General features: G+C 43.8%; 1 protein-coding gene across 5 annotated transcripts in view; it reads right to left on the bottom strand.

The window, feature by feature from the left end:
• GMPR (guanosine monophosphate reductase) overlaps positions 1 to 13,280 on the bottom strand; it is a 30,374-nt gene that overhangs the window by 3,310 nt on the left and 13,784 nt on the right. For all 5 annotated transcript variants that reach the window (XM_066623488.1, XM_066623489.1, XM_066623490.1 and 2 more), the window contains 4 exons: positions 12,358 to 12,439; positions 9,241 to 9,347; positions 6,833 to 6,875; positions 232 to 391 (listed from right to left, as the gene is read on the bottom strand). In XM_066623488.1, coding sequence (XP_066479585.1) covers positions 232 to 391; positions 6,833 to 6,875; positions 9,241 to 9,347; positions 12,358 to 12,439 — 392 coding nt within the window. The remainder of the gene's footprint in view (positions 1 to 231; positions 392 to 6,832; positions 6,876 to 9,240; positions 9,348 to 12,357; positions 12,440 to 13,280) is intronic.

Below are 13,280 nucleotides of genomic sequence, written 5' to 3'. Positions count from 1 at the left end.
TCAAAAATTATTCTCGTACTCTGGATATTCTGTTTTGAATTCCAGAGTGACTATCCATGAGGATCCATGATATTTGTACTTACTGGGGAAAGTAGGGACAGTCATGACATCCGTTGACAATAACAGGTTGCACTCATATCTATACCATTTGCTGCCATCAACAACATTAAAACTAAGAAGTTTGGAGGAATGGAACTGAGTTCTATGCCAAAGACTAAATATAGCTGTTACCTGTATTCAGCAACACCTCCTGCATGCTTCTTCATAGCTGTGTCAGAGCTCATCCCATAGAAAAGTTTCACTTTCTTGCCATTTTTTTCTATGACCTCTCCAGCACACTGATCATGTCCGGCAAACATTCCCCCAAGCATCACAAAATCAGCACCAGCTCCTATCATTGGCCCAGAGGAAGACAGAAAATATTAGAGTAAGCGTGCAGCAAAGGAATCCTATGCTAAGGAACATTCTGTGCTACGGATCAGAGATGCCTTCCATGTTCAGAATCAATAGGAAAGGGATTGAAAATGAAACTGCTAAAAGATACTGCAGAGCTGGGAAAGGGTGCAGAAACGGGCACCCAAAATGATGAGGGCTTGCAGACCTTCCTATGAGGAAACACTGCAACATTTGGGGCTTTTTAGTTTAGAAAAAAGGCAGCTAAGAAGAAAGAGGAGTCAGGTTTATAAAATTATGCCTAATGTGGAGAAAAATGGATAGAAATTTTTCTCCCTCTTTCAGAACAAAGAACCAGGGAGTTAGCCAATGAAACTTGCAGGTGAGTCACGACAAAAAAAAGAATGTCTTCTTTACTCAGTGCATCATTAAGGAATTTTCCTACCACAAAGTGTGGTGATGGCCACCTTAGGTATTGTCAACCTTCAGTCTCGAAAGACTATGGTATCGCGCTCTGAAAGGTGGTTCTGGCACAGCGTCTAGTGTGGCTGAAAAGGCCAATCCGGGAGTGACAATCCCTTCCACACCGGGAGCAGTGCAGTCTGTCCCCAGTCTGTCTCCCTGTCTATGGGCCTTCCTTCTTTGCCTCAGACTGTTGGCAAAGTGTCTCTTCAAACTGGGAAAGGCCATGCTGCACAGCCTGCCTCCAAGCAGGCCACTCAGAGGCCAGGGTTTCCCACTTGTTGAGGTCCATTCCTAAGGCCTTCAGATCCCTTGCAGATGTCCTTGCATTGCAGCGGTAGTCTACCTGTAGGGCGCTTTCCTTGCACAAGTTCTCCATAGAGGAGATCCTTTGGGATCCGCCCATCATCCATTCTCACGACATGAACGAGCCAATGCAGGCGTCTCTGTTTCAGCAGTGCATACATGCTAGGGATTCCAGCACGTTCCAGGACTGTGTTGTTAGGAACTTTGTCCTGCCAGGTGATGCCGAGAATGCGTCGGAGGCAGCGCATGTGGAAAGCGTTCAGTTTCCTCTCCTGTTGTGAGCGGAGAGTCCATGACTTGCTGCAGTACAGAAGTGTACTCAGGACGCAAGCTCTGTAGACCTGGATCTTGGTATGTTCCGTCAGCTTCTTGTTGGACCAGACTCTTTTTGTGAGTCTGGAAAACGTGGTAGCTGCTTTACCGATGCATTTGTTTAGCTCAGTATCAAGAGAAAGAGTGTCGGAGATAGTTGAGCCAAGGTACACAAGGTCATGGACAACCTCCAGTTCATGCGCAGAGATTGTAATGCAGGGAGGTGAGTCCACATCCTGAACCATGTCCTGTGTTTTCTTCAGGCTGATCGTCAGTCCAAAATCTTGGCAGGCCTTGCTAAAACGATCCATGAGCTGCTGGAGATCTTTGGCAGAGTGGGTAGTGATAGCTGCATCGTCGGCAAAGAGGAAGTCACGCAGACATTTCAGCTGGACTTTGGACTTTGCTCTCAGTCTGGAGAGGTTGAAGAGCTTTCCGTCTGATCTGGTCCGGAGATAGATGCCTTCTGTTGCAGTTCCAAAGGCATGCTTCAGCAGGACAGCAAAGAAAATCCCAAACAAGGTTGGTGCAAGAACACAGCCCTGCTTCACGCCGCTTTGGATGTCAAAGGGGTCTGATGTGGAGCCATCGAAGACAACAGTGCCCTTCATGTCCTTGTGGAAGGATCTGATGATGCTGAGGAGCCTGGGTGGACATCTGATCTTGGGGAGAATCTTGAAGAGGCTGTCCCTGCTGACCAGGTCGAAAGCCTTCGTGAGATCTATGAAGGCTATAAAGAGTGATGGCCACCAGATAACATGGAAAGCAATGGGTCTACTTCTAAGTACGAAAGGGTTGCAACTATATGCAGCTGCACTTTCTTATCTCTCTGCTGTGAATTGATTTGCACACTTCCAGTTATGTGTTATAGGTAGAGCTTTAGGCTTAACACGCCAGGCACCTTAAAGAAGAATTTGATTCATGGTTCTCCTGCAGTGGTTTCTCAACCTTTTTCACTTGCGTATGCCTTGGCAGCCCATTTCCATAAATTGTACCCTTCATATTAGCAAAATATTTGTAATTAATAATACAAGCCCTCATCTCCTTTATATGAAAACCCATACTTCGTGTATTCATCACAGTATTTTCTCTTTTTATCTGTTTGAAGAACAGAAGACTCTGCCTTTGCACTGTTTTGCACCAGAAGTGTCCTGAGAAATTCTGGGTGCTTGATCACTTTCCATATTACATTTCAGCTTTTGTACTGTGCTGGTTTTCAACCATGAATCGATGACCAAAAACTAGCTATTGGTGGGGCTTTCACTGCCAACTAGCTACCTCTCTTCCTGCCTTGCTGGCCCTGTAAGGCATTCTGGAGCACTACCTGCCTTTTTCTGCCATTATTCCATTCTTTTTTAAGTGCCTGTCAACTGTCCCTGGGAGTACATGAACCCCAGGTTGGGAACCACTGTTTTACTGGTATGTTGTTTACAGTGCACTTACTCTGATAGTGTTTACAAAAAGGTGGTGAAGACCAGAATTTAAATAGTAAAAAATCATAAGATACATTTTTATTCTATGTTTTAAATACATTAGAGACTGTACAGTTCTTAGGTTACAATTATTGGTAGGTTATTTTTCAGGATCTGACCTCAGGTAAAATTAGACAAAACTATTGTCGGATACCCCCACTAAGTTTAACCCCCAACTTATCTGAGGGTCATAGGAAATTCAATTCAATTTTGGCTCAAAACCTGCCCGACTTAACTGTGAGATCAACTTATAGCTGAGCGTCTGCGGTGCATCAAAGTGAAAGGGAGAGATAATAGATAAGGATGATAATAAGATATAGGATACTGCACTTTTGACCCCACTAGTCACTACATATCAACACACATACTATAATTTAAGCAAGTATGTTACATTACAGACAGGAGGAGACATAAGAGATGCCTGTGGAAATGAGGTCTGAAAGAACTTGTGTGCCCTCTACCAACTGTCCACATCGTCTTAAGGAAAGTCTTCCGCACACTCTGAAAACACACAGTGCTAGAAGAAGTGACATGATGGGAAAGTACACATAACCCCATGAAAGCAAGAAAAGGAGACAACTGGGCTTCTCCAGATCCAAAGGATAAATCAGGGGTGTCTCCTATCTTGCAAGCTATTTGGTGTGCGTTCCTGCTTAGAAAGCACTTTCATATCATCATCACAAAGAAGGTATTAAGGTTAGGAAAAAAGCTCCTTTGTTAAACTAGAGTTCTTCTGCCAATGGAAGACACTGGCTGTCATTTAAATTCTGGCATTTCTCCTCTCATATTTTGCAGCCAGACTTCTTCAAGGGCAAACTTTGATCTTAGATGAAAGATTTTTCTAAAATATCCAAATCCTGACTCGTTGGGTGCCAAGATCTCTGAAGTGTGTGGAAATACAGATATGAGGACTGCACCATTTCACTGCATGTAGACCAAAGGAGATTAAAGAGATCCTCCAGGCAAGCAAAGCATTAGAAAGAACAACAGTGGAACCCTTTGAAGTAGTTTCCTGTTTGTCTAATTCCTGGAAAAAGGCTCCTGTTGCAAAAAAAAGCCTTTTCCTAGTAGCCACATATCATCCTCGCTTGCTTAGAATGCAGTCGGAGGCTGGAACAGTTGCTTAGCTTTGGCTTAGCAACTAGCTGCCCTAGCCCTTCCCCCCCCCCCGCAAGAACTTACTGAGGGAGTAAAGCTCCCTCAAAGTTTGAGAACCACTGCCACAGGCAACACAAAGGAAATGCAAAGTGGAGTATTTTAACCAAGTGAGGTTGGGTAGAAAATCAGTACTCAGTGGCCCACATTCGCGAGATCCAAAGCTGAGCAATCTGTGTGCCATCATTCCATTTTCACAAAAATCCATGCAGGTTCTATCCATTGTCATCAGCCTTGGGAGGATGGTTTGGTTTCAAATGCTGCTTAAGGAAAAAAGTATTTGACTTTGTGCCAGTCAACTGAATACCTGCTACCCTGAAAACCACTTTGCTCCTGATTCTAAACGTCTCTTAGAGTTTGGGTTGAATGGTGGCACAGTCATTATTTTATCAGTCTTCTGCTGCATCCCCCAAGCACTTCTGCACATTGCAGTGCTCTTGTGCACACCATTCATTGTAATGGGATTTTCACAGGAGTATTTCTTGGCAAGTTATAGCAACAATATTCAGACTCCTTTCTCAAAGTGTGCAGCTTATGTAGAACTTATTTTGCACTACATGAGCTGAACAGTATACTACAGACATGAAGACTAAATTGGCCCTTGTTCCGTGGTGATGGAAATTTCCAGTCCTTCAGTGCTGTGATATGTCTGCCATTGCAAGAAGCAATACTGGGGACAGGTTTTCTCAGAAGGTTTTAACCAAAGGGAATAAAATATTACCTAGTAAATGGTCACTAGTTGGGAAATTTATCACTGCTGACTGAATTATTATTCAGAGAGGGACTGGGCAGCTGAAAAGTGAACCACAACTTTTAGAGCTATAAAAGTCCTAGTAATAACCAAGTACTACCAAAGTTGAGATCCAAATGCCAGTCTATTGTGGCAAAAGGTCCATAGGGTATGAAGCCTTACCAGGTTCTCATCTGCAACCATACATTTGTTTACTGAGCTAGGAAGCACACCATGTCTACCAGCTACAGCTCTCAGCTAGGACTGGGAGGCATTGCCAGCACCAGCTGGAAAGCACAAAAAGGCATGCGCTGGAGACGATTCCTGCCCATGGGTCTGGAATACACCAGTTCTCACTCCCTTCCCCAGGTAATCATAGTAACCTAGGGGAGAACAACCTTGGCCAGAGGACATCCATATCCTTGAGGCTTCAGGCCCACAGGGACTTCTCCATCCTAGCTAATTGGTTCTCTGGGATACACATCCTATGGTCCAATCTTCTTCCCCTCAAGGTATGGCACAGGGCCAGAAGCATCTGCAGGATAGATGTCACCAGGCATAGGGTCAACACTTACCTGAGGAGAGTCATTGCTAACTTGGGCAGGGCAGTGATCCTTCATCCAGAGATTTGCTGGGGTTGCCCTGCCCTGTTTCATAACAATGGCGTGCAGCTTTCACCAAGAGACTACAAACTGTTTTGGCTGATCTGCAGCAGAGTTTAAGTAATTTTGTGTTTGATGGGGATAGGAAGGACAAGCAATAGGCTGTCCTTCCTTGTGGCGTGAAGCGCGCGAGTATGGTTAGGTAGGTACATCTCAGTATGCATCCAAGGCAGCAAGGTCCGGAGGTTAAGAAGAACTGCTCATGCAATTACTAGCCAGCTTGAAGAGGCAGGCTGGCTAGCCCCCTGGCTGGACCCATAAGGCTTGACAAGGTACATCCTGTGAGCTGAGCCATTCAGCTGCCTTGACCCTTTGGGGCAATGCTAACAGGCTGTCTCAGTCTGACAACTAAAGGCAGCCTCGAGTCTGGTGGTTTGCCCTTCAGAAACTCAGGAGGAGGTAGACAACCAGGATTGTTTACCCCTTCATAGGTCCCTGCCTGTTTGGAGGTGGGGTTAATTATATGCTTACTCCATTTTCCATGCTGAAGTTCAAATTAAGTGTCCCAGTTATCCCCCAATGCTCTAGTCTGTCGTTTTATTTGGTGGGTGCGTGGGTTGTGGTCAGACCCTGAGAACCTGCCTGGGTTTGATTTACAGTTGCCTATGGAAGCTCAGTGGTACATACCCAGAAGAGTTAACCACACCACAACGGAAACATCTGGTGACAGAGGGTTCTGTGAGTTCCTCTCACAGAACAAATATTGTAAAAACCAAATTGAAAAATTGTGGTTTAAGCTTTGCCTGCTTATGTAAACTGCCTTGAACGCCTTGTAACAACAGAGAAAGGTGGCATATAAATAAATAAATAAATAAATAAATATTAGGTATTAGATACCTAATTAGATTAGTGGACCTCAACAAGTGGGAAACCCTGGCCTCTGAGCAGCCCGCTTGGAGGCAGGCTGTGCAGCATGGCCTTTCCCAGTTTGAAGAGACACTTGGCCAACAGTCTGAGGCTAAGAGGCAAAGAAGCAAGGCCCATAGCCAGGGAGACAGACCAGGGACAGACTGCACTTGCTCCGAGTGTGGAAGGGATTGTCACTCCTGAATTGGCCTTTTCAGCCACACCAGACGCTGTTCCAGAACCACCTTTCAGAGCGCGATACCATAGTCTTTCGAGACTGAAGGTTGCCACCAAACAAAGGTATTAGAGTAAGGCTTTTCCCAGAAACAAACTGCTTAACAAACTAATGCAAACTAATTTGTGACCTGTTTCTTATTGGAAGTTTATTAATTTGGAGTCAACATTTTATGCTAGAAAGTCAATATTGTAAGACTGTAAGTAAGTGTATTGTAAGATCCAGTTCTGGTCAGATTCAAGCAGTACACAGTACTCACCAAAAGCTTTGGCAACATCTCCTGGGCAGCTACATCCCCCATCCTACTCAAAGGAGAACAAAGTAAGTCAGTGACTATATTCATATTTGTTGCTGCCTCAGTTAAAAATTTTATCCAGACGTCACAAGCACTTCAATATCCACGGCAAGCCCATACAGAATAACAATGCATTATGAGCCTGTGCCAATTAAGCAGTCTTGTTATTTTAGTGAAACAGGTTTTTTTTCTGTTTTGAGTATAGCATTTATAAATAAATTTCTGAAATGTTATTGAAGGTATTGTTTATGGTACAAATATACAGAGAATAACAACAGGATCGAATATCCGCATCCTATTTCTGCACATGAACACAGCTGTCAAATGCTCTGTCGAATGATAAGTCAACCCTGCAGTTGAATTTCATTAAAAAGGCAACCAGGAAAGTGATCACTCAGCTTTTGGTGTCTCATCTACTTTGGTCCTATGTCTTACAGTATAAATCTGGCTTTATTAGGGTTCAGTGGGCTGAGTTACTAAAGAAGAATAAAGAGGGCTTAGTTAAATGGCCTGAGTTACTAAAGAGGATCCCTGGAATCCTTTTACATCCCACACTGAAACCATTCTTGTCAAAACACAGCACATTATATTCCACACCATGAAACTTTGGAGAAAAACTGTGGTTTTTCATTCTGCTAGCATAGAAAACCTTGTACAGTAGTCCCTTTGCTGGAATAAACACTGCAGTTTTCTGGTGGTGCTTTGTCAGGCAAGAGACTCTTGAAGCACCTGTTTTCCCCAAGCAGAACCTACTGCAAGGGATTCTCTGGTGTTTAATCACGAATGACAGGCAATGCTTTGTTCCTGTCCAGGTGACATATCTTACCCAGGGACAGCTGTTGGCCTCTAAGTCCAGTTATTAACATTTCCTTATTAGACAGGTACAAGTTGGGCCTGCAACAAAATGTTGCAGTGTATCAGCAGCCCCTGAAATGATTTCGCCTGTTTATTAATAGGACATGCAGGCAAATGTTTCCTGCTTTGCTATGTTTTTGTTCCCTTTTATTGTGCAATATTTTTCCTCTCTTCTGTATTTTTCACTTTTTCCTCCACCTTCTTTCATACTTTATATTTATCTTGCCAATATTTCCCTTTTCACCCTCTATGTTCTTCTGCAATCCTTCCTCTATGCAAACCTTTTTCACACCTGCTTCTTTGGCCACGTCTCCCATCCTATTTCTTACCTTCTATGACATGAGCCATCCTTCCTGCTAGATGCTTCCCTTTGACATGATTTGCAGTTGATTTTGGCCTCCTTTTTGTAGTGTGTTTGTTGACCGGCCATTCTTAAAGAAGCTAGCAGACAGGTTAAGGTCAAGGCCAGCCCAAAGCCTCCTGATATGGCATGCTAAATGTTGCCCCATGCTGTGCCAGCCTCTCCTTGTCCCACCCCCCAATGTTCTCACTCAACACTCTCCTCCCCCCCCCACATTTCCGGTTCCTCTCTGCCCCTCCTTCCTTTCCCAACCCAGGGATTGGGAGGAGAAGGAAAGGCAGTGGAGGCAGGTCAGTGGTCAGAGAGTGGTGCCCCCCCACCAATCTCCTGCCTGAGGTGACTGCTTCAGTTGGCCTCATGGATGGGGTGGCCTGGTGAAGGTAACCTATTACTGCAGTTTCTTCTCTTCTTTTTCTTGGCAGTAACTTTGAGGGAAGTGGGAGTACAGGATTTGCCACAGCAGAGGTAGTATGGAATTGTGCTTTTCCAACAATGCAGGGGGATTATCTAGTGGTAGAAGCATAACAGAGGTTGTCACCTCTCAAAAAAGGCAGGCTGGTCTCTCTCTAACCTTTGTGTTCCTGAGGCAGCCAATGGAACAGAGTGAGGCATGCATGAGCAACTGTTTTGTGTTGGGGAGATTGTCCCCGATTTTTTATTTTTTGAGAAGTTTTGAAATTCTGCAAAGCTCTTACTAATGACCAGCATCGAGGAACCATCTGTCTGTGAGTGGTCCTATCTTTGCTAAGGATCTACCAGCACCAAGGCCCAAGTTCAGTATTGTAAGAATAGATTATATAGTGAGCACTTGCCTATTGCAATGTGATGTACCTGAGACTGCTCTTCAGACTGTGCTAAAGCAGTCAGGAGCTGCTGCAAACCAGTATTCTAGGATAAACCAATATTCTAGGTGTTCTAAATCAGTATTCTAAGGCAGCTGCCTATAGCTTCTCCCAGGTACAATTCAAGGGGCTATTTCCAAGTCACCAAAGTCAGGTGGAAGATTTTGATTTATGCATGAAAATCTTCTGAGTCTTTACGAACTGCAACCAGAACCCAGAGATGATCACAGAGAAGTTTTACTTGACTTCTGCTTGTTGGGATTTTCATTTCGTTACTGTGCTCGATTGTATAGTTTACAGGAGAACATACTTACTGAAATGATATGTCCCTTCAGCCCATGGGCGGAATCTGCACACTCAATCACTGCACTCAGCTGTGGATAGCCCACACCAGTTTTTATCCGAGTGGTACACACAGATCCTAGACATTAAAAGCGAACAAGATTAAACTTGAGCGACCACATCTGTGGATAAAAACAAGTGAGATGACTGAATCACACTAACAGCTCCATGCAAAGCACGTCTCCAGATTGTGATTCCACAAACCTGAGGGTTGCATGTGAATTTTAAAGCCATATTCATGGGAAAGATTGTGCAGATCTTTCTGATATTATGGGCAAATTTTCTCCAACAGGAAAAGCATCCAACATCAAATGGCACCTCATATGGCCCACAAAGATGGGAGGAGATGAGCAGCAAAACTGTGAGCCTTTCAACAATTCTGTCCAATGCTCCACTATCATTTCTTTCTGAACATAAGAACAGCCCCGCTGGATCAGGCTATAGGCCCATCTAGTCCAGGTTCCTGTATCTCACAGTGGCCCACCAAAAGCCCCAGGAAGCACACCTGATAACAAGAGACCTGCATCCTGGTGCCCTCCCTTGCATCCGACATAGCCAATTTCTAAAATCAGGAGGTTGCACATACACATCATGTCTTGTAACCCGTAATGGATTTTTCCTCCAGAAATTTGTCCAATTCCCTTTTAAAGGCATCTAGGCCAGATGCCATCACCACATCCTGTGGCAAGGAGTTCCACAGACCAACCACACACTGATTGGTGTTCCACAGACCAACCACATGCTGAACTGCTGAGGAAACAATTCAGGATCTCTGCTTGACACTTGTTTTCCTTACAGTAGATCAGTGTTTCAGTCTCCAATAGTTCCACGCTCCCTCCCCACTCTTTTCCTGTGCCAAATACCCAGGACTGGCCCAAGATCTCCTGCAGTCTGAGACAGCCCGCCAAATACCACCCCCCCTTACCCAGTGGTGCACCAGTGGCCGCTTCCACTGCTTCTCTTCATCCTGTTCTCTGGATTCAGAAAGCATCCAATGCTCCAGCCCAGCCCTCTCCTCCACACTTTCTCTTCCATTCCCTTCCCTTCTTTGTTTCTGAATCCAAGGAGCAGGAAGGGGAGGCAGGGAGGGAGGCACCTCTCACCAATCCGCTGCCTGAAGCAAACCCCCATGGTTTGGCCAGCACTACAAATACCTCAGTCCTTCCCCTGCCAGCCTTTACCACAGCTGAGCAATTACATCAGCACCAATGCTAAGCGTGGTTAATGCCAACCAGAATTACCTCTTAACCTGATTTTGAAACCAGGGTCACCACATCTGGGTGAGGAGGAACTATGAACTGCACTGAACATCAGTGCTTGCATTTCACATCCATCAACCTGCTCCTGATAGCTTAATCATAGTTAATGGGTTAGAAATACTAAGCCTACATCAACCCAAGGTGTATTTGCTTTACTGACTTCAGAGCTTGTTTCTTGGCTCAAGGAATTGGGATAATTACAGTAAAAGCTGTGTTATGCAGTACTCACAGGGAATGGGGATTGCTGGTTAAACAAATGTGCTGGTTAATTGACTGAACACCACAAAAGAAATGCACAGGACATGAAAAAAGGACAAAATAAAAAGCGGTGAAAAAGCATGAATGGCAGGAACAAGCTCAACACACGAAACAACTTTCGCACACACCAGAAAATGATGTCAGATGGCTATTTGAAATTTTCTGCTTAGATGAAGGAAGAATCGTATTGCCATCCATGTCACCTGCCAGTTAAGTAAGTTTTCTGGTTTCTTAAAGTGCTGGTTAATACAGCTTTTACTGTAATTATTTTGCCAGGCAAGCAGGCAAGTCGTTATAATAGCTTGTCAACGGCTTTTTTGACTGAAAGAGCATGAAGGTGGGAGCTGCCAATTTCCATCTAAAAATGAAAGGGCAGCAAGAAAAAGACCTGCACTGACTAGTGAGGACCATGGGGTCTGTTAACTATGGGTTCAACGGCCAACAGACTCCTCCTTTCTAAAAACTATCTGTAAAAGCTATTCCACCTAACTGCAGCAGAGGGAGAAGTCAGACAGTAATTTCATTCTATGTGATTTCTTTGTAAGCTGCCTTGAAGCCCTTTACAGTTGAAAGGCTGAGTTAAAATAACCCTGAAAGGTAACTAAAATAAGACTGAGCTATCATTCTGTTTCCACTGATTAATCTCAGTACATCTTTAAAGTGTTTTCATTTTAAATGAGGGGTAGTTCCTTTCATGATTTTAGAGTGTGAGCCCTTTTGGGACAGGGAACCATTTATCAGTTTTTTTTCCATGTAAACCACCACTTTGTGAACTACTTTGTTGAAAAGCAATATATAAATATTCTTAATATAATGCATTTTCTATACAATTCGAAAGCAGCTATAACACAGGTTGATTCATTCCTTCAAAAAGCACTTTCAGTGTTCACAGTACTTGACACTACTGATTCTGTTCATCCTGCAGGATAGGACCCTGTTATTCCCATTTCACATACAGAGAATGGAGAATTGAACCAGAGGATGTGATTTGGACACAGACATTTAGCAAATTTCTGAATCCTGGTGGTTGACAACAGAGATAACTTAACAGAGACACCATCTTTGCTTTGCACCCCATATCTGATTGGAAAAGAAACCCCCCCCCCCACCTTACATTATAGTTCAGGATGCAACATATTTTACCACCCTAGCCTGACCTGGATTGGAACCATAGTGGGGCAGAGGGTTGGGGACTAGGGACTCCTGCTTGTGCTGTTTGACCTGGGAAGAAAAGCTCCCATTTCTTCCATTGACCTGGGAAGAAAAGCTCCCACAAGGGACCAAGCAGATCAGGCTCACAGCAGGGACAACAAGTTTAATCCACCTTCCCCACTGCAGTAGGCTCAGTCCAGATCAAGCCCTCATGCATACACTGTTTTACACAGAAGAAACAAGCTGCAAAGTACATGTTTAAAGTACAGTAGTTTGAGCCCAAAGCTGCAATCTTATACTTATTTTCCTGGGAGTAAGCCTCATTGAACACAATTAAACACTAATGTAAACATTGCATTTTCAGGGGTGTAAATATAGAACTAAGAGCTTACCCTCACAATTCACCCCAAATCAGCTTACCTGGCCCAATTCCCACTTTGATAATGTCTGCTCCAGACAGAAGAAGTTCTTCTACCATCTCTCCTGTTACCACATTACCTGCCTAAAACACAGGCAGGAACATCACAGATCAGAACATCCAAAATGTTAATAACTGGGTTTGTTTTCTATCATCATCATCATCATCATCATCATCATCACATTCTTCCATATATGATGTATTGTTCTCAAAGCACTGTATGAACAACAGGATCTGTTTCCAAAGTTATGACATTCATTGAAAGTGGGAGTGTAACTTCCTTGAATCTGGATCTTTCTTAAGTAGCATGGAAGGGAGGCACGCAAATTGTCCTTAAACTGTGGTAGGGAATACAGAGGCTTTAGCGCTAAGCCCTGCAATAGATTCTGGCCCAACTGCATTCTAACCCACCCACCCCATTATTTATTTTTTTAAGATTATATTGAAAACCAAGAGAAGCTTCTATTCTAGCCTGCAGTGTTGGACATTTTAAAAGCTCCCCCTTCACAACAGTGCTAAATAAAAAAAAAATCAATGATCATAAGGAAGCACACACATTTGCATGCCTATCTCTATGCTGCATTGTGGCCTACATCTCTAGCTAAACCAATTTCACATGCTTGTTGTGAGCCTAAAATGCTCTTCTGATTCATATTTAAAAGGCTGCAAACAAATACTGTATGGCCAATAAAGAAGTATAGTAACTGCTATACAAGACTCAGCCCTCTTTGTGTTTGTGTGTACCCTGAAGAAAGCAGGGTAAACGGGGATTCATAACTGCTTACTGTTCTGCTTCCAGGGTGGCTGCGCAGAAACTGAAAAGATACTACAAATTGTGATTTTTGTTTTCATGGGAACAGAGAGAGTCGCAATCTTGCACAACTTTGCATGTTACAGCTCATACAAGTGGACCACTCACATGAAC

Source organism: Tiliqua scincoides, chromosome 4, assembly GCF_035046505.1.
Source record: "Tiliqua scincoides isolate rTilSci1 chromosome 4, rTilSci1.hap2, whole genome shotgun sequence".
NCBI lineage: Eukaryota > Metazoa > Chordata > Lepidosauria > Squamata > Scincidae > Tiliqua > Tiliqua scincoides.
The sequence above is the reverse complement of the archived record's forward strand: the minus strand, read 5'-3'. Positions and strand labels throughout refer to the sequence as shown.